General features: G+C 33.6%; 3 protein-coding genes across 3 annotated transcripts; 1 reads left to right on the top strand and 2 right to left on the bottom strand.

The window, feature by feature from the left end:
* Positions 1-1,955: 1,955 nt before the first annotated feature.
* Positions 1,956-4,847, bottom strand: LOC131172563 (uncharacterized). Its single transcript, XM_058133646.1, has 2 exons — positions 3,410-4,847; positions 1,956-2,084 (listed from the first exon to the last, which is right to left on the bottom strand). Exon 1 carries the CDS (start codon positions 4,388-4,390, stop codon positions 3,644-3,646), a length of 747 nt encoding a protein of 248 aa, XP_057989629.1. The 5' UTR covers positions 4,391-4,847; the 3' UTR covers positions 1,956-2,084; positions 3,410-3,643.
* A 5,497-nt stretch (positions 4,848-10,344) lies between these two features.
* On the top strand, positions 10,345-13,359 carry LOC131172713 (YTH domain-containing protein ECT4-like). Its single transcript, XM_058134230.1, has 5 exons — positions 10,345-10,384; positions 11,343-11,356; positions 11,548-11,734; positions 12,184-12,746; positions 12,886-13,359. Exons 1-5 carry the CDS (start codon positions 10,345-10,347, stop codon positions 13,357-13,359), a joined length of 1,278 nt encoding a protein of 425 aa, XP_057990213.1.
* Positions 13,360-14,675: 1,316 nt separating this feature from the next.
* On the bottom strand, positions 14,676-19,875 carry LOC131172712 (disease resistance protein RUN1-like). The gene is made up of 6 exons (XM_058134229.1): positions 19,550-19,875; positions 17,034-18,096; positions 16,622-16,912; positions 16,326-16,538; positions 15,059-16,243; positions 14,676-14,771 (listed from the first exon to the last, which is right to left on the bottom strand). The coding sequence occupies exons 1-6, from the start codon at positions 19,873-19,875 to the stop codon at positions 14,676-14,678; spliced, it is 3,174 nt and encodes a 1,057-aa protein (XP_057990212.1).
* Between the last annotated feature and the right edge of the window lie 4,778 nt (positions 19,876-24,653).

Genomic DNA, 24,653 nt, shown 5'->3' with positions numbered 1-24,653 from the left:
CAGAATCCGGGAATTACCATTTAATTTCAAGAATTCCCAAAATATGTCTAGAACAGTGTCAAGAATTGGTCTCATAGGATTCTCAAGACCTGACGGTGGAGCTCAGACCAGCAGCTCCTTCAATCACAGAGTAGCAACATGAGTAACAGAAGAATAGAAGAAAGAAAGAATAAAGAAAGAGAAAAAGATTCGAGGAAGAAGAAGAAAGAGAGAGAGAGAGAGAGAGAGAGAGAGAGAGAGAGTAAATGATTGTGTTATTGATCAGATAATTCCTAATCCAAGATTTGTACAGTATTTATGCTTGCTAGTACATTGAGTTTATGGTTGTAACAAGTGCTAACTTCAGTAACAAATTACAAACAAACTTCTTAACTGTTCCCTCCTAAAATACAGCTAACTCCTTAACTGTTCCCTCCTAAAATACAACTCAGCAAGAATCCTCTTGACTTGTTGACTTCTCCCTCTTCTTGAGTTACTGTCACAACATTACCTCCCTTCGCAACAGCATTCTTGTCCTCAAGAATGATCTGAGGAAATTGTTGTGAAACAAAATTCTTATCCTCCCAAGTTGATTCTTGAATTGACAAGGTATCCCATTGCACCAACACTTGTTCCACATCTTTGCCATCCTTTTGAATAGTCCTCTTATTCAAAATTGCCACAGGACCCTTCCATAGCCCCTGTTTGTTGAACTTAGGTAAGGAACTATGAAGAAATTGATCTGCTCCCACCTTTTTCTTCAATAGTGACACATGAAAAACATCATGTATGGAGGAATCCGCAGGTAATTTCAATTTATAAGCAACTGATCCAATTCTTTGCAAAACTAAAAATGGACCATAATACTTGGGAGACAATTTCACACATTTCCTAACTGCCATTAATAGTTGTTTATAAGGTTGCAACTTCAGAAACACCCAATCCCCAACATTAAACTCTCTCTCAGTTCTCTTCAAATCGGCATACTGTTTCATTCGATTTTGAGCAATCAATAAATTTTCTCTCAACGCATTTGCCAATTGTTGTTTTTCTACTAGTAAATCCTCCACTTTAGCTACTAAAATTGCAGCAGGTTCTGCTATATTAAAAATGGGTGGTGGATATCCATATAAGGCCTGGAAAGGAGACATTTTAATGCTAGAATGAAAGCTAGAATTGTACCACCATTCAGCTAAACTTAGCCATGAACTCCATTTATAAGGATGCTAAAAATTCATGCATCTAAGATAATTTTCCAAGCATCTATTGAGTCTTTTAGTCTGGCCATCTGACTGAGGATGGTAGGCTGCACTCATGTGCAATTTAGTTCCCAAAGCCTTAAACAATTGTTGCCAGAAAAGATTGGTGAAGACCTTATCTCTATCACTCACCATGCTTGTAGGAACCCCATGCAACTTGAAAATGTTATCCAAGAATATCTTGGCTATTTTCTCAGCTGAATAAGGATGTGCAAGGGCTATAAAGTGAGCAACTTTAGTGAACCTATCAACAACCACCATGATGACATCTTTACCTTCAGATTTAGGCAACTGCTTTATAAAATCCATAGAAATACATGACCATGCATGAGATGGGATGGATAGTGGCTGCAATAACCCAGGGTAGGGCAATGATTCACCTTTGCATCGTTGACATATGTCACAACTCATAATCCATCTCTCCACCTGCTGCAACATTTTAGGCCAATAGAACAATTGAGACAACCTATGATAAGTCACCTTCATACCCGAATGTCCCCCAACTGGAGAATCATGAGCAGTAGAAATAAGTATCTGTTGGAGCTCAAAAGAGTCACCAATATATACCTTGCCCTTGTATCGTAACAACCTTGCTTTATCTTGATAATGTGGCTTAGAATGAGGATCTATTGTAAGTGCAGTAATAAGGGCTTGAGCCAATTGATCAACCACATAACTATTACTGACTTCTTGCTGCCACACTGGCACCACAACAGAAATGGCTTGCAGTTCTCCTTGCTGATCAGTCAAGGCATATCTAGATAAGGCATCAACAGCCTTGTTTTCATGCCCAGACCCGTAATTGATTGAATAATCCAATCCCAGCAACTTCATTATGCCTTTTTGCTGCACATAAGTATGAAGCCTTTGCTGCAACAAAAACTTAAGACTCTCATGGTCAGTGTTAATAATAAAGTGAGCATTTTCCAAATAATGTCTCCATTTAGTCACTGCCACAATTACAGCTAAGAGTTCATTCTCATATATGGATAACCATTGGTTTTTTACTCCCAAGGACTTGCTCAAATATGCAATTGGACTCCCATTTTGCATTAAACTGCTCCTAACCCTATATGACTAGCATCGGTCTTCAAAACAAATGGTTGGGTGAAATTAGGCAATGCCAAAACTGGGGCAGAAGACATCAGTTGCTTCAATTCATTAAAAGCTACCTTAGCTTCTTCATTCCAACAAAAAGAATTTTTCTTCAATAAATTTTTCAATGGTTTAGTAACAACCCCATAACTTTTGACAAATTTCTATAATATCCTGTAAGGCCCAAAAAACCCCTCAAGGACTTCAATGAGGTAGGCCTAGGCCATTTAATCATAGCTTCAATCTTTTTAGGGTCAGTATGCACCCCTGCCCCACTGATAATATGTCCTAAATACTCTACTTCCCTTACTGCAAAAGAGCATTTAGATTTCTTGGCAAAGAGTTGTTGTCTCACTATGTCAAAAACTAAGGAAAGATGTTCCAAATGATCTTGAAATGATTTACTATAGACAAGTATATCATCAAAGAAAACGAGAACAAATTTTCTCAAATAAGGAGCAAAGATATGGTTCATCAGGGCTTGGAATGTTGCTGGGCCATTGGTCAACCCAAAAGGCGTAACCCTAAATTTATAGTGGCCCTGGTGTGTTCGAAATACAGTTTTAGGGGTGTATGGCTCAGCCATCCTAATTTGGTGATACCCAGCTTTCAAATCAATTTTGGAAAAAATGGTGGCACCACACAATTCATCCAACAAGTCATCTATAATTGGAATTAGGAATTTATTTTTAATGGTGGCATCATTAAGTTGTCTATAGTCAATGCAGAACCTTCCAAGTGTTGTCTTTTTTTTTTAACTAACAAAATAGGAGAGGTAAAAGGACTGTGGCTAGGTTGAATGACTCCTGTTTGTAACATTTCTTTCACTTGCTTCTCAATTTCATTTTTCTGAAAATGGTTGTATCTATAAGGTCTCAGATTTACAATTTTGGAGTTAGGTTTGAGTTGGATAGAATGGTTATAATCCCTATAAGGTGGTAATTGCGTAGGGTCTTTAAACAAGTCTGCATAGTTGTCTAATAAAAATTGTAGTTCAGGTGGAACATCACTCTTAGATTCAACATGTTCATCATTGACAGCAACAGCATGCAAAGAAAATAAATGAGTGAACATACCAGAAAGTCCCTTCCTGAACAATTTCTGTAATTGCCTCCCTGTCATCAGTTTTAATGAACCTTCCTCAGTCACCCTAATAAGGTCAATTTGCTTCCCTTCCTTTTGAAATGAAACTTTTAGGTTTTGAAAATCGAAAGTGATTGGACTATAAGACCTCATCCAATCCACTCCAAGTAACCACCCAAATCCAACAATCTTATGTTGAAAAAGAAGGAATGACCCTACATATTCCACTAAAACCCAACACACTTGAATCTACTAACCATCTTGTGACCATTTGCTACTGTCACAGAAAGTGGAGGGGCTTTTACCATCCTACATCCCAACTCTTTAGCAATTTTATAATCCAGGAAACTATATATGCTTCCACTGTCAATTAATATGACAATTGACTGCTTGTCTATCTTCCCTCTAATCTTCAATGTATTTGGAGAAATACTGCCATCTAAGGCATGCATGGAGATCTCAACCTCCTCTCCCTCACCTTCATAGTCCTCCTCTCCCCCCATATTTCCCACTTCTTCCAATCCCTCTTCATCAGCCTGCAATGCTAATATTTGTTGAGTCTTACATTGATGACCAGGGTAATACTTGTCTCCACATTTAAAACAACTATTATTACCCTTTTTCAAGTCAGAGTTAATAAACTTTGAGGATGGTTTCTCCAATTCAGCAACAGAGATTGGTTTAGAGAAAGAAGAACTTGGGTTTGCAGTAGAGAAATTAGGTTTAGATGTGGGATTGGCATTTCTAAACTGAGCATTTCTTGTGTTGTAGGAATTGAAGTATGGCCTAATATATGGCTTTTGTTTTCTCAAAATAGCCTCAATGGATTGCTCTTGCAATTTTGCTTGTTCAAAGGCTTGCAACAATGATTCAGGTCTAAACATTTTAATTACAGGTCTCAATTCCTCACTCAACCCGCTGATGAAACTAGAGATAAAATAAGGTTCGGATAGACCTGGATTATACTTCAACATTAAAGCCTTAAGCTCCTCAAACTTCTCCTGATAATCCAATACTGAACCTTCTTGATTTAACTTGTTAAACTCCTCAACTACATCAGTTACAGTCAACTTCCCAAATCTCTTGCATAACTCTTCTGCAAATTCACTCCAAGATGCAGTTGGTCTACTGACTTGCTAACCTTGGAACCAAATGTCAGCTTTTTCCCCCAAAAATAAAGAAGCTACTTCCACTTTTTGTTCCTCAGTCACATCATAAACTTGGAAATATTTCTGGCATTTTCTTACCCATCCTCTCGGATTACTACCATCAAATTGGGGAACATCTACCTTCAATTTCATCGCAGAATTCCTCAAATTACAAGAACTCTTATGCCCCTGAGAACTATTACCAGAATCCCCATTTTCTTTCCCCTTCGGCAGCGGCAAAATACCCCTTCCTTCATTACTATTTGCTCCAATTTCAATAGGATTGACCCTCACATTAGATTGAGTTTCAGGGACCACAGGCTCCTTACCTTTCCCTTGCGACGGCTTCATCAATTCCATCATTTGACTTATCATCTCCTCCATTCTATGGCTCATCATTTCTTCCATTCTATGCAGCCCTGCACTCAAATCTTGGATTTTCTGATTCTGTGATTGCATTTGCTCCTCCAGATTCTGCAATCAAGGTTTTTCGATCGCCATATTCTGCATAGCCTTCCTCGCTAGCTTGATCAACTGAGCTATAGTGGAATCTTGAGAGACCTCAGGATCTTGATGCTTTGATACCAAAATGTCAGGAATTGGTCTCATAGACTTCTCAAGACCTGACGGTGGAGCTCAGACCAGGAACTCCTTCAATCACAGAGTAGCAACATGAGTAACAGAAGAATAGAAGAAAGAAAGAATAAAGAAAGAGAAGAAGATTCAAGGAAGAAGAAGAAAGAGAGAGAGAGAGAGAGAGAGAGAGAGAGAGAGAGAGAGAGAGAGAGTAAATGATTGTATTATTGATCAAATAATTCCTAATCCAAGATTTGTACAGTATTTATGCTTACTAGTACATTGAGTTTATGGTTGTAACAAGTGCTAACTTCAGTAACAAATTACAAACAAACTCCTTAACTGTTCCCTCCTAAAATACAACTAACTCCTTAACTGTTCCCTCCTAAAATACAACTCAGCAAGGATCCTCTTGACTTGTTGACTTCTCCCTCTTCTTGAGTTACTGTCACAACAAACAGTGGAGGAAAATTTCATATACTTTGCATTAACAGAAAAACAATTAACCCATACAGAGACATACCCATTACGCCTTTTTGTCTTTTGTTTCGATTGATCGCTTTTACCATGTCCTTAATTCGATGCTCCAATGTCCTACTCCCATTGAGGGCCTTCAGCACCTGGCGCAATGAAAATGAATGATGCTCAGGCAACCATGGTGAAATGAAGCCAGACAGCCTTAAACCAATGGAGCACAGCATTTACCAATAAACAACAAGAAAAAAAACTTTCCTAAACTATCTAACATAGACAAACCATGAACATATGAATCAGCTGTTTCAGCTGTCCACACAAATCCCACTATGAACAAATTGCTGTACTTAACAATTGATAAAGGATCAGAATGAATCATGGTTGACTTATGATGTTTTGGGATGAAAGAAGGGTTACTTTGTGGTAGCAATCATGAACTTTTCCTCTGATAGCATATATGATTTGGCACTAAAAAAAATCTTATGGCAATGTTTCATCCGATTTGTTGCCATATATATTGCCCTGCCACATTAGTTATTTCTCGTCATAGTTTGGCCCCAACAACTCCTGCTTAAGACCCATGTAAGCAAGCTAATGATAATTTTGAAGGAAAACTAATGGAGGATATAATTATGTCACAAATTAAAATTTATATATTTTCATAAAAAAAAGTACTGATATATTGCCTAAAGCACTGAAATTCATTTTTTTATAGTGTTATCAAGTCCTAAAATAATAGCTATTCCTCCATTTTTGAAGCTATGATTTATAACAACAAAAAAAGACCTGGGATAAGTAAGACCCAGTATTTTTGTGGTGGCAATGTTTCCGCCAACCAATAAAAGGCTATATTAGTGTCAAAATGGTAAAAATGATAAAAAAGGAAAGGCAAGTTTACCAAATGGGCCTTAGCAGACAAATAAAAAAGATTTGATTGAGAAAGAACACTATCATAAAACGCATACCACTCGAACCTCTTGATTGTTCAGCGAATAAACCAGCTGCAGCTCATGAGGTCCAATGCATAGTCACCTTTACTACCATACTTATAACAGTTGTCCCAAATGAATTGAACATCTTTATAGACATCTTCAATATATTTATCACCTTTTTCAAGATTTCTGCATATTCCAAAGTCCGTTGGTGTATCAATTATGTCAAAATAATCCTTGTTTTAAATGATCCCACAAAAAAATAAAAAAAAGCCAGTTGGACAATTGAAATTACCTAACAGGAATGCTACAGCTATTGAATTTTGTGCCTTAACAACTATAATAGATATAAGAATGAGTTTAATATGTTATTGACATTATAATTGCACAAACAGAAATAAAATCTCTTGCTCAGGTTGTTTATGTGGAACTTAAGGTGAAAAGCGTATGATGTGAGAATCAACCAGGCTAATAGTCAATTAAATCATTAAAGATTTAAACTTCTTATCAAGAAATTGCTAAAAATTATAACATCTAGTAATCTTCACCTCATGGACTGAATAGATATGCAAGTCTAGGAATAGGAATAACAGGGCCTTCACTTGACATTGCATGGAAGATTGGAGAAGCTTTGCCCAATTTGCTTTCCGACAATCAAATGAAATTTGCATTGTTAAACCTGAAGGCAGGAAAAATTGAAGAAATTGGGGCTGTTCACATGAAACCCAAAGAGCTGCTAGTCTTTTTTTATTTTTTATTTTTTACTCAACAGGTTCAAAATGGCCTAATGAAGATTTCATGGTGTAGATAAGGTTCCAGTGATCTCTGTGACCACCTTCTCCTCTGCTGATGTTTTGTCGAGTTCGTGCATTAGCTGTAGACTTAGTTTCCCCAAAACTTTTGATTCTTCTGTCTTTCCAATTATTGGCTAATAATGGAGGCTTGGGAGAGTTTTATAGTGGCTAAATTATGGAAGGAAACTGCATGCAGGCACCATTGGCATAAAAAACGTCATGTTAAGAGATGGACAGTGCGACACTTTCTCTCCACTTCTTCAATTTTGGGTACTTGGGTGAAAGTGTACAACAACTAACTATTTTTCTCCCTCCCCCTCTTTCTCTAACCTGTAGATGCTCCCCCTGTTTCTCCCCCAATTCTCGACTATTTTTTTTTCCTATTTTGCCCCTTTCTATTACAGCTAGACTTCTTTCTTTCTTTTATTTTTTTTTTTAATTTTTCAAAAATTCAAAACTTAACAATTTATTAATTTATTTAATTTACTTTTTTTTTTTTCAAATTCTGTTGTCACAAGAATTAGGGCATTACTGTTCCTTATTAGTTCTCATTTCTTTCTCCTCACCTCCATATAGCCTATTTAATGAAAATCATTTCAATTAAAAAAAAAATTAATATAATTATGATCCTCCTAATGTTAGAACCAGGATGTTAGCAATATAGTTTTGTCACCAATTCAGGTTTTGACGTTGCTTCTTCTGAGGAGTTGCATTTTTCCTCTAAAATTTGCTATTGTTAAACTCATGATCTTAATGTTGTATTCACTTTCTCCAATCGGTTTTGGACTAGTCGCTGAATTCTATGAATTTCGTTGTGCCATGTTAGGGATCTTGCCTAAACACAACAACAAAGCCTTTAGCCTTGCCTAGATACTTAACTATAAAATTGAATGACTGCTGTGAATTGTATTATAGCTCCCATTTTAAATTTTCCGACTGCTATGGAAGTTAGCTGAATTCTGCTTAATGTTTGTTCATTTTTAGTTGCTAATTTTGCAACTCTATTTTTATTGTGCAGAAGCATGCAAATGCAGGAGATAGGAAATGTGCTGATGATTTGCGGATCAAGAAAACTACTAATCCCATGATTGTTATCAATCTAAAAAAGATTCTCTCTCCACGGCTACAATCCAATGAGTAATTCTGTAAAGAAGCCAATAGAAAATTCAATTCCTGTTGTTCCTACACCATAGGCATTTTAGAGCCTTTTTTAGTTATTTACAATGTTTATTCTACTAGAGAGGTTTTCCTCTAATGTGATGTTGTTGTTCCTCTTCCTTATTTTATCATTTCTTTAACTTTCCATTTTAAGCCTGTTATAACTATAAAGGCTATTCATTCTTCAGGTTAGAGAGTTGTAGTTTATTTGCAATGTTTATGTTAGTTGATTTGGAAGTGAAGAAGGTTCAGTTTCAGTCAATCATTAGATTTGGAAGTTAATGTAGTAATGTGGATGACAGAATAGATTATATGTTCACATAACAACATAGTATATTGCAATATTGATTACATTACGTATAACGAAAATAGTATTTATCATTTCACATGTTTTTTCCCCCTGATTTGAGCTCAATTATTCTCCTGTATAGTCATCCATCTCTTTCTAAAATATGGAGCGGCAGGTTGTTAAGAACCAAATAAGGAGATGATAGAGCTGCAAAAGATTGCAAGTATTTGTAATAATAGTAAAGCAATTAAGAGTAACAGCAAACTATAAATGAGTTATACCTGTAGTGAACGTGAGTAGGGTTTGGCTAAGAGGAAGCGGGAAGAGATAGAGAGATTTAGATCGAGTGAAGAAGAAGAAGCCTCCTCTTCCTCTTCTTCTTCCTCATTATTTATTCTTCTTCTCTTCAAGCTGTTTTCCAAAATTCCCCGTCATCCTGATGCCCTTGATTTCTGCTTCCCCTTTTATTTCTACTATATATAGGATGTACCCCACACTTCATAGTATACTCCTCGTCATCGTAAGTGGTGAAGCAAAATGAGGCCTTAACGAAACACTCTTCATCAAAACGTGTCCTCAATCCATTGAATGAAAGCAACAAGTGTGATGAGTTCCAACACCACGGACCTTCATAATAACCATCAGAATTCATAAATAAGATGAATTTATTGTGTCCCTGTCTATTTCCAGAGTCATATATGAAATCCACTCTACATTTAATTCTTCACTTTTATCTGCTTTTTCATTTTCATCTTCATGTTCTAAGAAATGGAAAGAAATTGATGCAGATTCCAGAGAGGGGCAATCACTTGCAATTAAGTATTTTAAGCATGATGGAAGCTCTGGTAAACTTTGAAGACTCTCGCATCTGGTTAAAACAAGCATGGCACAATGTCACGCAATTCACTCAAAAAAGCCAACGTTCCTGTCATATGATGGGAAGCTCCTGTGTCAATAATCCAAGGAAATATCCTCTGCGTACCTGTCAGCCTCTCCTTGCCACCATTCTGACAAGAATTCAACATGCCCAGCAAAGCAGCCCACTGTTCTTCATTTAATCCACTAAGACCCTTTCGATTTGAATCTGTCACAATTCCACGCCCACCATCAACTCCAGTTGCTTGTGTGGCGTTGGCACGAGCAACTCCTCCCTTGCTACGTCCTGCTCCATTGCCACGCTTTTGACCACCTCCTCGTCCAGCAGAAGTTTCACGTGGTCTATTACCCCACCATTTTGGATAACCTATCAGCTGGAAACAGCTTTCAGCATCATGTCCCTCTCGGTTGCAATTAGAACAAATTGAGGATTTGTCTTTATCCCCTCCTGAATTTCGACTACCTGCTCGAATTGCAAAACTCATAGGATTGCCTCTTTCTTCCTTGGTTCGTGTCATAGTTTGCACCCGCTCTTGCTGAACAACCATAGCATAGGCACGATTCAAATTGGGCAAGGGTTCAGTGCTCAAAATATTAGAGCGCACTGTTCCGTATCCTTCTTCATCCAAGCCCATCAAAAACTGATGAACTCTCTCTTCTTCACGCTTTCTTTCCAATTCAATGGTAAGATTGCATCTGCAGCCTGCACAGATACACACTGGTATCTGATCATAGTTGTTTATTTCATCCCATAACGTTTTGAGTCTTCCGAAATAGGACACGATTGATTGACCTTCCTGCCTATAATTCGCCAGATCCGATCTCAGTTGCTACATTCGTGGACCATTCCCAATCGAGAACCTCTGTTTAATATCCTCCCACAGATACTTTACATTCTCCATGTGAGAGATGGTCGAGCGAAGCGTCGGTTCAATGGTGTTAAACACCCAAGAAACCAGCATAGAGTTAACCGTCCACCAATCTTCGAGTTCCAGTGAGTCATCTGCTGGTTGCTTGACAGATCCATCAATAAAACCATATTTCTTTTTGGCCCGCAATGCAGTCCGCATAGCTCGCGCCCATTCTTCGTAATTCTCGCCCTTCAACTGAACTTGGGTAATCAAGTTACCTGGGTTGTCATTCGAATTCAGTGTGTAAGAACTAGAAGTTTTCTTCCCTGATCCAGAACTCTCATTTTTCTTTTCATCAGCCATGGCTCTGATACCATGTAAAAGAACTAAGAAATTTTGGAATAAGAATTCTGATGTTTATTGCCCCAGAAATCAAAGATATATATAAAAAATTACAGCTAACAAATAGGTTCCTAATCAAGCTAAACTACCAAAATTGTATCAGAATCATACAACAAAAGGTAAGAACAGATATGCACACAAAAATTCCTAAACAAATGCCCTAAATAAATGCAAAATAAGTGACAGCTAATAGCTGTCTTTCCTATACTATCTTTCTTGTAGTTGTGCCAACTTTCACTTTGTGGTTTGGTGTATGGTATGCATTGGATTACTGAGAATTATAAAACACTAAAAGGTCAAGGAAATATGTTTTTGGTCATCATAACATAAGTTCAAGAATATGATCTATTTGTGTGAGTACCATGAGATCCATTCTTCTTGTTTAAAAGGATTGCTAGTGTTTTATTTAAATTTTTTGGATCTTAGATTTTTGTGGCTCTGTATGTGTATCTCTAGGCATCCACATTGCACAAATTTATTCTGTGCATGGTAGATGGTTATTTTAACAACAAACTTAATGCTTAGTAGAACAAGATTAGATGGTTATTTTAACAACAAACTTACTTAATGCTTAGTAGAACAAGATTATCTTTTTATTATCTTATTTTCCTTTGTATGTCTTTGTTTTCAGGCTTTTGGAAAAGATGGATTACCATGTGGCTCAACATCATTCAGTTGCTTTTCATGGGATGCTACTTCTAATACCAAAGGTGAATTAGATGGTAATTCTAGTATCAAAGGGGAGACTGACCAAGAGTCTGTTGGAGACCTTGGTATTTACAATCCACCGACTAGTAGTTACAATTATTACTACCCAGGTGGGATATTGAGACGGTTATATATTCTTCTTATATATAATCTTTTGGAGTTGTGATAAAGTCAATTAAATGGAATGCCATAATCTTAGTTAAAAGTACTCATATAATAGGTTTTCAGTAAAGTTGAGACTTGAGATGTCTGGTAATATACTCCTCAATGTATTGCATAGGATGATGTTAATCGGCCTTGTGATTAAGTACTCATATTTTGTAGTTGACTTCCATATAGTCAGAATCATTTTTTAGGCTAATGGTGCAATCATGTGAAAAATGAAAAGATAATACTTTAGCACGTCTTCAAGCATGATAATTTTGAAAATATTAAGTTACTTTACTTTGCTTCAATTAAAGATTTTTTTTTTCAGTTTGATATGCAGCTCTGAAGTTTATAATTTGAGAATTAGATTAATTTATGGTATATTATTTCTTAAACTTACTCTTTGTTGCAGAGTATAATGGATCCTTCACACAATTGGATGATCATGGTTATTTTCAAGCAGATGGATCTCATATGGTATGTTCTTCTGACGTGTACTTTCATTTCTATTTGCAAAAATTAGGCAAAACTATGTCTCGTTCTGCTTGGCTGATAAGGGTAGTTTTGTATAATTGTGTCTTGTTGATAATTGATACTAGTGTATCGGTTGATCACATCAGGGATGCAATCAGACAATGGATCACTAGTCTATTATTTACCTGCTATAATCCATATGCTTCTGGGGCAGTGGTTGGGGTAGATGGGCAAAGTGTTGGTCAACAAGCATATTTTTCTTCACCTGGATACCTTCCACATCCTGTTTTCTATGGATCAGAAGCCATGCCTTGCCATTCATGGGATTCAGCATATTTTAGTGATGTCTCAAATGGCAATACTGGTTCTCAAAATGGAAAATATGGATCAGCTTCTACTTTTGCCAAGTCCAGTGGTTTTAACTCTATGAAGTCTAATGACAATTCTGCTGGCAAATCCTCTAAGTCTACAAATACACAAGCAATCAGACCTTTAAACAAGGTATGAAATATTCTTACTTTTTATGTCTATATCTTTAAACTTTCCCAAAAAGAATTGATTTTGAAGTTTGTTGTGCTTGTTGGTCATCACTAGTCTTCAGTTTTGAGTGTTTTTGCTGATTTAACTTTTTTTGTTACAGGTGTCTGCATTGGGTTCTGATTTCTCAGCAGGTCTCTCGAAAGGATACCATCCTGTAGGAAATTTGCCTCCTTTTTCTATCCAAAAACATGGTCCATTCCCGCATAATTGTCCTATGAACTATAGACAGAACGGAAGGATATGGAATGGAAATGATAGAAATAAATCTGGAGACAGATTCTATAAAAACAGTGATTTTGAAACCTCAAATGAACTAACTTCTGGTCCTAGGGGCTCTAATAAATTTCCTTCTCGGGAGACTGCTGTCAAGGAAGACTTGGGAATCACTGTACAAAGAGATCAGTATAACAAACCAGATTTTGAAACTAAGTACGCAGATGCTAAGTTCTATGTTATCAAATCTTACAATGAAGATGACATTCATAAGAGCATTAAATATGATGTATGGGCAAGCACTCCAAATGGCAATAAAAAGTTAGATGCAGCATTCTGTGAAGCAGAACAGAGATCTTGAAAATAATGGTAGGCGGCCTGTAACTTATAGCAGAGACACTCAAGAGGTATCTCCTTTGCTTTAGAACTCAATTGTCTTCTGATGTTTCTGTTGTGAAAGCCAGTCTGCTCTACATTTACATCTTCTAATTTGTTATATTATATTTTAAGAAATATGGCTAGAACTAAATACATATTGATTGTCGAAAATTGTGTTTACTTCATGGTAGTACTGCTTTACAATGAATATTTGTTATACCTGACCTTGTCATGTTGGGAATGGAGCAGAAATATTTTTAAGTTCATGTTAACCTCAAAAAAAAAAAAAAAAAAAAAATCTACTCTCTATTTTTGAAGTTCGTGGCTTTGAGAAAAGACCTGTTCTCTTACACAACAGCTTCTATTTGTGGAAGTCTTCTGCAATATGCTGTGCATATGATTCCCCTGCATTAAAAGCTCAACTTAGCAGAGTATGTTGCCATTTTTCTGTTATTTTCAGTGGTTGTACTATACAATTTAGGCTTGATATTTCAATATATCTGGCAAAAGATGCAGCTAGAATAGAAACTTGTGCATGGCTTGTTGAATATATTAAAGGTTGGATTGACACGATTTGTTATAATAATTTGCAGATTGGACTTTAGCAAGGTTTGGAAATGCTGAATATATTTAAGAGTTATTCAGCTAAGACCTCATTGTTAGATGACTTCAATTTCTATGAAAATCGAGAGAAATCTCTACACACTAAAAAGAACAATAAGCCTGCAACTTTGCAAATGGAGATACACGAAAATGGTGAGTTTCTGCAAGTTCACTCTCGAAAACTAGCCTTATAGTTTTGTCAACAATTCCGGTTTGACCATTGCATCTTCTGAGAAGATGCATTTATTCCCTAAAATTTGCTATTGTTAAAATCATGATCTTATTGTTATCAGTTTGGACTAGTAGCTGAATTCTATGAATTTTGCTGTGCAATGTTAGGGATCTTGCCTAGATACAACAACAACTAAACCTTAAGTCTTGCCTAGATACTTTAACTAAAATTGAATGACTGCTGTGAATTGTATTAGTGCTCCATTTTAAATTTGCCGACTGCTATGGAAGTTAGCTGAATTCTGCTTAATGTTTGTTCATTTTTAGTTGCTAATTTTGCAACTCTATTTTTATCGTGCAGAAGCATATAAAAGCAGGAGATAGGAAATGTGATGATGATTTGACGATCAAGAAAACTACTAATCCCATGACTCTTATCAATCTAATGAAGAATTTCTCTCTCCACGGCTACAATCCAAAGAGTAATTATGTAAAGAAGCCAATAGAAAACGAAGATACTATTTATCATTTCACCTGTTGTTTTTCCCCTGATTTGAGCTTAATCATTCTCCTGTATAGTCTTCCCTCTCTCAAATGACAATAGAACGGCAGATGATAGAGCTGCAAAAGATTGCAGGTATTTGTAAGAGTAAAGCAATTAAGAATGCTAAAAACTAACGGCAAACTAGAAATGAGTTATACCTGTTGTGAAAGTGAGTGGGGTTTGGTTAAGAGGAAGCAGGAAGAGATAGAGAGAGATTTAGATCGAGTGAAGAAGAAGAAGAAGCTTCCTCCTCATTATTTATTCTTCTTCTCTTCGATTTGTCTTCCAATATTTGAAGAAGTGATTGGCATTCCTCGTCATCTTGATGCTTTTCATTTCTGCTTCTCCTATATATAGGATGGACCCCACACTCCATAATTTCCTGCGGTTCCGCGAAACCGCCAGCGTTGAAGCAAAATGAGGCCTTAACTAAACACTCTTCATCAAAACGTGTCCTCAATCCTTTGAATGAAAGCAACACCTGTGATAAGTCGTAAAGATACGGATAACCATTCCAATTCGCAACGACCTTATCGCTAAATAAGTTGAACGCATTACGTTCCCGCCTATTTGCAGATTCACATATGAAATCCACTTCAAATCCATGAAAATCGATTAAACCATAGGGACTAAGAACAACGCAGAAAGAGAAGGCAATTACGTGACGAAGGTCAAGTTTGAAGGAAAGCGAGGATCCTTTATTCTTATACCTCATCCATTCTGGCACTTCACCTCCTGCCATCAATAATGTAACTTTCTGACCCAACAGGTGCGCTTCAAAAACATCCTCCATTACTTTCTTATTCAATTTGACGCAATCACTAAATTTAAGAAATTTGCAATCTTCAGATTCACTTTTATGTGCTTCTTCATTTTCATGTTCACTTCTATCTGCTTCTTCATTTTCATCATCATGTTCTAAGAAATTGAAAGAAATTGATGCAGATTCCAGAGAGCGGCAATCAGTTGCATTTAATAATTTTAAGCATGACGGAAGCTCTGGTAAACTTTTAAGTCTCTCGCAACCGCTTAAATCAAGCAGTTTCAACTTCGAAAGTTGTTTGATGCTTTCTGGAAGACTTGCTAAATTTGAGCACATCCAGAGAAATAACTTTTCAAGACATTTCAACTCGCCTATGCTGCTTGGAATAGTCACGAGTCTTGAACATTCAGATAGATGAAGTTCTTCAAGACTTTTCAAATTGCCAATGCTGCTTGGAAGACTCTCGAGTGCTGTACACCGATCCAAGGACAATATGACAAGTTGAGACAGATGCTTAATTGATGAGGGCAGTTGTTCTATTCCAATTCCTCCTAATTTTAGAATCCTTATATTACACGGAATCTCTGGAAAATCTTTGATTTTGTAGCAATCACTTAGATGAAGTTCAGTAAGCTTGCTCAGATTTTGAAGAGAGGGAGTTTCAACCAAACTCGAACATCCCTTCAAATATAAAAACTCGAGATTTGGGGCAATACTAGACAGGTTCGGAATCCTGATCCGGCGATAAGAGCAGCTGAGGTCCATTAATTTCAAACTTCCAAGAGGCTGTAATTAAATAGAAAAATATCAATAAATTAGAAGATACAAATTAACTTCTTAAAATGCATCTAAAATTTATAAACTGTACCTTATCTCCTCCATTCCACAGTTGTATGAGTTTGCTCCCACGCATACGAAGTTCTACAAGATTACTTAGATTTTGAAGAGAGGGCATTTCAACCAAACTCTCACAGCTATTTAAATATAAAAACTCGAGATTTGGGGCAATACTAGACAGGTTCGGAATCCTGATCAGGTACCAAGAGCCGCTAAGGTCCATCAATTTCAAACTTCCAAGAGGCTGTAATTAAATAGAAAAATATCAATAAATTAGAAGATACAAATTAACTTCTATAAAATGTATCTAAAATTTATAAATTGTACCTTATCTCCTCCATTCCACAGTTGTATGAGTTTGCTAGAACGCATGTGAAGTTCTACAAGATTCTTTGGCCAAAAATTTAACGGCAAAGATTCCAGAGGATAATAATCCCAGTAAAGACATCTTAGTGCTTGTGCACAAAATTCAAAGTTCTTAGGAAGGAGCACTTTGTTCGGCATTGCATATAATTGGATGAATCTAAGATTGCACATCTTCGTAAAGGCCGTGGCACTTAGCTTCAAAATACCTCTCCCACCCGGACGAAACGATATGGCCTCAACATTTTCGGTTCCCTAGTAAAATAACAGCAAAAAGGATTATTGATTAATACTTAATTCGTCACGAGATCTACAATTCTTACAAAATTCAAAATACGATAATGAAAAAAGCTTCATTGATTAATTTGGTCCTTACCGTCTCTGTTGTCAATACATGATCAATATCTTCATAATTCCACAACCTGCTGCATCCGCCAGGCTGTTTGCATTCCTCATTAACAATTTCCTTGCCCATTTGCTCTAGCAAGTCATGCATATCTACCCTATTGTTTGAAATAGTTATCAGATACTTCTCAATTAGACGAGGTATTCCACTTTCTGGATAGAAACCAAATGCTTTTAATTTTCTCTCAACCTCATCTTTATCTTCCCCTTTGAAGAAACATGCAATATCAAGAAATATTTCCTGTTCATTCTTTTCTAGCCCATCATAACTTCTTTTCAAAACATCTTCAATTTTTTTAAGAGATTTGCCTTTCAATTTTTCCAATTCGCTTTCCCATTCTTCTATCGTCCTACGAAATAAATGAGATCCCAAAACTTTAAGAGCTAGTGGATGGCCTCCAACATAGATTGTCGCCTTCTTTGATAGCTCCTTATATTCTTCCTTGGGACGATTTTGCTCGAAGGCATGTAAGCTAAAGAGTTCCAGAGCTTGAGAATCAATTAACTCCTCAACCTCATATATGCCTTCTTTTGATAAACCAAGTGAATTTCTACTAGTTATGATGATTCTACTTCCCTCACCATACAAATGACACTCTCCTGCTAAATCTTTTAAATGGTTTCGATGCTCTATATCATCAAAAACAATCAATACCTTCATACTCTTGAGCCTTTTGCAAACATGATCATTCAAATCATCTATATGTTTGTCCCTTAATAATTCACAAATTATTTTTTTTCGTGCTGATTTTGATGATTTCTTTATCATTGTTTCCCTGACATTTTCAACAAAGTAATGACCATTAAATTGATTTTTGTTTCGACGAAATACTTCTAGTGCAATAGTTGTTTTACCAACGCCTCCGATCCCCAAAATTCCTACAACTTGCTTATCTTTTAACAAGCATTCCACTTTTTCCACACGCAATTTAATTCCAATCAATTTGGGATCATAAGAATCATCACTTTTAGACATATCACTAAATTTTTTCAACACATCATTGACGATTTTCTCTACTAATTCGGCCTCATCCCTAGTCACATATAAACAACAAACACTGATAAGTAAGATAGACTCACACTTGTAAGTAAATACTAATATATATATATATATATATACACACGCTAAGCCTTAAAATGACTTTACATGTGTGTGCTGCCTAGAAAAGGGCACATGAGGCACAACCTTTTTATTTTTGTTTTTATATTTTGTTATATCATAACTAGTTGTATCACATGAAAAATTAACTTTTTATCCAAAAATTTTAGAATTTCGACCATTAAAATACAAAAATATTAATAACTATTTAAAATTCATTTTCCTATTTTTTTTAAAAAAAATTTAAAATTTTTGAACTTCCACTGATCATAATATTTTTAAAAATTAACCATTTTTAAATTCATTTAAAATTATATTAATATATACATATTTATATCTAAATAATTATTCGCTAAAAAATTATTTATAAAATTTAAGTAACTATTTTTAAAGACATTTCTTATTATATTTAAAATTGAAAAAATTTAAAAATAATATTTAAAATATTGCTACGTTTAAAAATAAGAAAAACTAATATATTAATCAATTTATTTATACGTTAGCACTTGAAATAAAATTATAATTAATTAAAAATTGTATTATTAACATTTTATAATATGATTATAAAAATAAAAAAATATAGAAAAATACACATTAAATTATTTTATTAAATATATATTATTGATATAATTTTTTTTAAATAATTCATTGTTTTTCTAAGTTAATAAAAATGAAATTAAAAACAATTTGTTCACTAAAAATTATTTATAAAATTCAGGCATTTATTTTAAAAATATTTTTTATTATATTTAAAATTTAAAAAATTTAATAATGGTGTTTTAAAAATTATCACCTGTCATCCAATTTTTCTTATTTTATTTATTATTTTACTAATATATGTCAGATAACTTAAAAATAACAAAAATTAATATATTAATCAATTTATTTACTTATTAACACTTGAGATAAAATTATAATTAATTAAAAATTTTATTATTAACATTTTATAATATAATTATGAAAATATAAAAATATAAAAAAAATATATTAAATTATGTTATTAAATAAAAAAATAAACAATATGCTCAACATAAGGCAAAACGATTAGTATATAATTAATATGTTTTGATTTTAGAATAAGTTAACAAATATCGATTTTCATATTAGTGCTGCCTATATTCGAATTAGGTATTAAGATTAATGTAATCTATTAAAAGTTTCTATATTTTGATTCTCTTTCCTTAAAATGAAAAACTAAAAAAAACTGCGAAGAAAGAGTAATTAACTTACTTGATATTCGTGAATCCCATCCACGATAAGTTGCTTACTTCCATCATAGCACGCTCAGCTTGTCGACCTTTTGTGGACTGCCTTTTTCTCCATGCGTAGCAATAGCAAATGCCTTCCCAAAATTCCCGTAAGCTTTTGAACGCGTCAGTTGGATCTACCTTGTAAAAAGCGGTAGAACTATTTGTCCTGATTCTTCCTTGCATTTAAGTATTTCAACAAGCTCATCCAAACACCATGGAGAATCTGCATAATTTTCAGAAAAAATGACTATTGAGATGCTTGATTCTCGAATTATTTTCAAGAGCTCTGGTGATATCATTTCCCCTTTATGAAGCTCTTCGTCCGTAAAAGTCTTGATTTGTTTGTCCTTCAGGGCTTTAGAGAGATGGGAGAGAATACCATAACGCGTATCGTCGCCTCTAAAACTAATAAAAACATCCCATTTCTTCCACTGATTGGGAGGAGTGGAAGAAGTAGAAGCCATGATAAGTGATAAAAGAAGGATCTTGTGCAACCGAGTTTGAAGAAGGTAGAGAAAGCAAAATACTAGAGATGAATATTTGGGTAGACTAGTCTGATGCAAGAAATTTATGAACAAATGAAGAGGTAAAGGAAGAATAAAAAAAGAAAGAAGATGAAGATGACCAGAAACACCATAATATTCTTCTAGGAAGGAACATATTACTAATGGACAAAAAGAACAACTGGAATTTTAGTCAACATCAGATTTGCCTTCCAGGAAGGATCGTATAGCTCTATTTAGTCCACACAAATTAAATGCAGCTTTAGCAAAAGCTTTGTGGAAATTTAATATTTTACCTATTTATTTATTTATTTTAATTAATTAATAATAATTTAATATAATTATTAAAAATAAATAAAAAAAATATTTTATTAAATGATGATTTATCTATTTATATATATATATATATATATTATTTTTAAAATTAAATATATATCTAATATTTAAATAATTCAATTTAATAATAATTTTTATTTCATTATATACCTAATATAATTCTTGAAATATATATATTATAATCATCTTTTTTTGCTAAACTTTACTCTCAAAGCTTGTGTATCACCTCCTTCTTCCACCAAATACTCTCAACAAGTATTTTTATTATCTTTTATTTATTGTTATATATATATATATATATATATATATATATATATATATATATATATATATATATTTACGATTTATAATATGATGAGCGCAAAGAATTCATGAATTTTTATTTCTTTATTGATCACCTTAGATTCTATTTTCAAGGTAAAAATTTCCTTTCTTTGTTCAATAATGAGTGAATTTGATTTTATTTTCTTTTCTTGAATTGTTACAACTACTCTAAAAATTTATTTTTTTTTCTTTGACTATTGATATTTATTTGTGTTGATCATGATTACTGTGAGACAATAACTTTAAATTTAGATTATATATATATATATTGAAGTTATTTTATTTTATTATTATTTGATAATTTTTCTTTTATATTTTGAGTGTATAGGAGATTCGAATATTCAATCTGTCAGTTGAAATTGTCTTTCTTTTATTGAATCTAGCTATTGTCTTGGAGGTTTCAGGTGAGTGGTAATTATAATACATGACACTGTTTTAGTCCCTTTTAAAATTTCTTAGCATTAAAATTGTTATTAAATGAAATTTTAAATCAGTATTTTAACAATTATTTTATATGTGAGGTTCTAGAGTTTTATTTTATTATTGAATTTTATTCTGATTTTGATTAAATAATTGATTTTGTCAATTATCTCTACATTAGAGATATTAGGATCTTGGGAACAGGCCTTTAATGTCTTTATATTAATTGATATCTTAATATAAAATTTATCGATGTGTTACACTAAATTTATTTGAGATTAATTTGATCTTATTGACTCTCTGAATTTATTGAAATAAACTGTTGAAATTGCACTATCAGTTATTATTTGCTATCTGAAATTTTTCATGGATTTTGATTGATTTGTACAATTTGATTTTCTATTTTGAATTGATACCTGTGCTCAGTATCTGTATCTGCTATCTGGCCTCGCTGTGTGGACTATCATGGTATTAGGTTGCATTGTTGAGTCATGCATCATTGCACTTTATGGTTTGCATTAGTATCATATGCATTAATATCTGTGAAGAAGGATGAAGGTATCTAATATCTGGTAGCGCGCTTACCATCTGGCCTTTGGTGAAGTGGGGTATCATCACCCTGATGCACTGTATCATAAAATTTTTATTGAATGAATTTCTTTTATATATATGTTTTATGAAATTATTTTATTAATGATTTGATAGCATGAGCATTATTTTATTGAATAGAAAATTTATTGTGAAATTAATCAAGCGTCTGTCTGTTCTTATTCCTTTGTGTGCTATAATTGCCATTCACTAAGCATTAGCTCAAACCACATTTTCTTTGTCTATTATCTGTTTCATATCAGTAGAATTCTGCAGCTGATCCAAATATTCAGTTTATTTTCTGGATAGGGACAATCTTTGATTTGTTCTCATAGTATGCCCGAATTCATATTCCCTCGAGCTAATAATTAGTTTAGTTTATTGAATAGTTTAAGTTTTTATTTGAAATCTGTAGAGACTCCGTAGTTTACTTATCAGATATTTATGATGTTTATTCAATATTTTGTTTATTTGGATTTTGTCTATTTTTTTAGAATTAGTAAGTGACAATATATTTATTCAAGATACTCTGATAAGGCTTGCATGATTTAAGAATACTTAAATTATGCGTCGGTCACAGCTCAGAATTTTGGGTCGTGATAAAGTTGGTATCAGAGCCCGGTTGAGATCTAGTAAACTTGCGGAGCATAGGATCCTGTAAGAGGGGGCGGGCGTGAGGCGAAATATCATCCACTAGAATTATATAAAATGGACCAGGTAATGCCCAGAAAAGATGGTGGAGTCACAATGGTCTCACTTAAGTACTACCTCCTTAGACAACATTTTCTAGACGTGCACTTCATACAATCCTAATAGAATCGAACCACTGGTAAGTACCGCCTTCCCATAACACTACCACGATACTAAGGATTTATGTCACAAAGACATAGATAGACAGGAGTCGCCACTCGGGTAATAACCGGGACATATTCAGTGTTTCTTTCGAGGGTCATGGATGGCAACTTACTCCTTGCAGAGTTTCCTCAACCGTCATTACCATAGCCCAATATCTAGGTTCGGGATAGTGGGTACGTAAGGGGAAGGTGTTAGGCACCCCTTACGCTTGGTCTAACCTCGTTAATTCGAGTGCCAGTCATCTACTAATGTTTCTAGAATTCTTATTTATTATTCATTTATTAAACTTCATCCTAAAAATGCAATTCTAATCCTACACAAGCAAGTAATTCACAAAAGAGTTGTTGTTTACAAACAATTTTCATGCACAAATAATTTCTATCTATGGGGTTGCTAATTATTTAAATAATATTTACCAGATTACTAAAATTAATTTATTATTGATAATTTAATTTACAAACAAATTCAATTTCAAATAACACTAAGTTTATATTTAATCTAATTAATTAATTTTCACCAAGTTACCCTAAGGATAATTGAACTAATTTAATTATGTACATGCGTAATTTATTCTAATATCACATAAGGCCCAAACAATCGCAACCTAATAAATATTTCTAATATGTAAATTTATTTTACAATTATCAAGTATTAAATTAAATTTATTTTACATGCCAATATTAGTTTAATTTATAAACAAGATTAATTTTAATTTACAAAGTATTTATTTAAATTAATTACATACAAATGTCAATTAAATTAAAAACAAAGTTAATTTTAATTTATCAAATAAAAATCCTATTATTACTATAATTTTATGCCAATGGTTATTCTAAGAATTTAGGATTACTTACTTGTCAGTAATTACAGTTGCCATTGGGGTAAGCTACCCTTAAAAAAGGGTAGTATCTTCTAGTATGACAATGATATCCCTGGGTTACTCCCATTTAGCTCCATGTAAGCTCCACGTAAATGCCCTCTTTGGTACTTATCTTAGGGCTACTTACCAATTTTGTTTATAATAAAAAATAAAGAAACTAAAGAAAATAAAAGAAATAAAGAAAATAAGAAAATATTAATAACAATTTATATTGGATTCTAACTCTAGTCTCCTAAAGGGTTAAGATTCCTAATTAGTTACAACTACCTAAGGGTCCACATCTTCTAACATATTCCAAACACTTCATAATACTTCTTGAATTAAAAAAGAACAAAAAAATAGATCAAATATCAATTGAAACCCAAGAAAATACAAGAACATGCATAAACATACAATTTTCAAATTCTAGCCGATTGACAATAGCAAGAAATTTAATTTTTAAAAAATAGTTAGACAAGCCTAAAAATCATGAAAAAATTACAGAAGATAGCCAAAATACTATACAACATCATAAAATTTATAAACCAAACAAAACCCTAACTGAATGGTCTACACAAATCATAACTTTTTCCAATAACAAAATCGCACTACTTTTTTGTAAAATTCATATCTCACCAACCATAACAGATATGAATGCGAAACTAATTGGAAAAGATTCATAAGATTCCAAACTTAATTTTAGACACCAGATTTACAAAAAAATATTAAGAAACAAGGGAGATATGGGCTCCAAAAATCGGATATCCTATAAATAAGATTTTACGGGAACCCTAACTTCAAACAGCCATAACTTACAAAATATTAAAACCTTTTTAGTGATTCTTGAGCCTAAAATTAATAGAATTTTGTGTTAAATATGAATATAATTTTTACAAATTTTTTACAAATAATGAAAAATAATAAAAATATGAGAGACAGAAAACTGAATATGTATAGAGTTGTGTATTCCTTCAAATTAAACATGATTACATGATTTATGTGAACATATAAAATAAATTAAAAACAAGGAACATAGAATTAAACATTACATGGCATAGATCTTGAAAAGAAAATAAGAGAACTAACCTTTAAGAAATATCACTAGAAAGAAAGAAGAACTAAAAGAATTTTGGCTATTCATCTCTTTAATTTTTTTCCTTTTTTTTTATTAATTTTTTTCTCCTCCACCTTCTTTTTTTTTTATTTTTTGTTCGTGGGGTATTTATAGGGTTTTAGGAGAGAGGTGTGATAGGGTTTGGAGTCCTAAAGTGATAAAGTTAAGATAACTTAAACAACTAGGATTGTAAAATTTGGGTGAGACTGAGATATGGATGAGGTGTTTTAACCAATAGGAAGA

Source organism: Hevea brasiliensis, chromosome 14 (genome assembly GCF_030052815.1).
Source record: "Hevea brasiliensis isolate MT/VB/25A 57/8 chromosome 14, ASM3005281v1, whole genome shotgun sequence".
In the NCBI taxonomy this organism is placed as follows: domain Eukaryota; kingdom Viridiplantae; phylum Streptophyta; class Magnoliopsida; order Malpighiales; family Euphorbiaceae; genus Hevea; species Hevea brasiliensis.
The sequence above is the reverse complement of the archived record's forward strand: the minus strand, read 5'-3'. Positions and strand labels throughout refer to the sequence as shown.

Bases quoted from the DNA above. Each gene is read 5' to 3' on its own strand.
- LOC131172563 (XM_058133646.1), bottom strand. From the start codon at position 4,390: ATGTTGAAGTATAATCCAGGTCTATCCGAACCTTATTTTATCTCTAGT.
- LOC131172713 (XM_058134230.1), top strand. From the start codon at position 10,345: ATGGTAAGATTGCATCTGCAGCCTGCACAGATACACACTG. The intron at 11,735-12,183 runs GTGGGATATTGA...TCTTTGTTGCAG, and splicing joins TTACAATTATTACTACCCAG to AGTATAATGGATCCTTCACA. The intron at 12,747-12,885 runs GTATGAAATATT...TTTTTGTTACAG, and splicing joins CAATCAGACCTTTAAACAAG to GTGTCTGCATTGGGTTCTGA.
- LOC131172712 (XM_058134229.1), bottom strand. From the start codon at position 19,875: ATGGCTTCTACTTCTTCCACTCCTCCCAATCAGTGGAAGAAATGGGAT. The intron at 18,097-19,549 runs GTAGATCCAACT...ATATGTGACTAG, and splicing joins GTTCTACCGCTTTTTACAAG to GGATGAGGCCGAATTAGTAG. The intron at 16,244-16,325 runs GTACAGTTTATA...ATTTAATTACAG, and splicing joins TGTGGAATGGAGGAGATAAG to CCTCTTGGAAGTTTGAAATT.